This window comes from Carlito syrichta, unplaced genomic scaffold (genome assembly GCF_000164805.1).
Source record: "Carlito syrichta isolate Samal-C Ts95f unplaced genomic scaffold, Tarsius_syrichta-2.0.1 Scaffold268327, whole genome shotgun sequence".
NCBI classification, from domain to species: Eukaryota; Metazoa; Chordata; class Mammalia; order Primates; family Tarsiidae; genus Carlito; species Carlito syrichta.
Window position 1 is genome coordinate 1 of NW_007212423.1, and position 761 is coordinate 761.

Here is a 761-nt window from a genome sequence, read left to right on the forward strand (position 1 = left end):
TGTCCGTGTGAATGTTCAGATATATGAGGCTCAACATCTCACTGACGAGTCCTGTTGTACTGAAAATACTCCTAAAGCCTGCCTGCAGTGTGAATTTTCTGATGCCGATTAAGGTGGGAGCGTAAGCTGTAGGCTTTCCCACATTCACTGCACTCATATGGCCTTTCTCCAGTGTGAACTTTTTGGTGCCGAACAAGGTGAGATGTTCTGATGAAGTCTTTCCCACATTTGCTGCACACAAAAGGCCTTTCACCAGTATGAACTCTTTGGTGTGCAATAAAGTCAGAACTTCTACTAAAGAATTTACCACATTCAGTACACTCAAAAGGCTTTGCCTCAGTGTGAATTCTCTGATGTTTAATGAGGGTGTATTTATGGCCAAAAGATTTCCCACAATCACTGCAATCATAAGGATTTTCTCCCGTGTGAATACTCTCATGCTGAACAAGTGTGGATTTGTGTCTGAAAACTTTCCCACAATCATTGCACTTAAAGGGCCTTGCTCCGTTATGAACTCTCTGGTGTACAATTAGGTTGGAGTGATGACTAAAGTATTTGCCACATTCACTGCACTTATAAGGCATTTCTCCAGTGTGGATTCTTTTGTGCTGAGTAAGATTGTCTTTTCGACTGAAGGTTTTTCCACACTCATTGCATTCGTAAGGCCTTTCTCCAGTATGAATTCTCTGGTGTTGGACCAGCGTGGCTTTGCGGCTAAAAGCTTTCCCACATTCACTGCACTCATGTGGCTTTCTCCACTA

General features: G+C 42.8%; 1 protein-coding gene across 1 annotated transcript; it reads right to left on the reverse strand.

Annotated features, from left to right (window-relative positions):
* Positions 1–11: 11 nt before the first annotated feature.
* Positions 12–746, reverse strand: LOC110595109 (zinc finger protein 134-like). The gene has a single exon (XM_021709633.1). The coding sequence runs from the start codon at positions 582–584 to the stop codon at positions 72–74; it is 513 nt and encodes a 170-aa protein (XP_021565308.1). The 5' UTR covers positions 585–746; the 3' UTR covers positions 12–71.
* Between the last annotated feature and the right edge of the window lie 15 nt (positions 747–761).

What these genes read in the sequence shown, in the direction of transcription:
- LOC110595109 (XM_021709633.1), bottom strand. Translation starts at nt 584, where the DNA reads ATGCCTTATAAGTGCAGTGAATGTGGCAAATACTTTAGTCATCACTCC.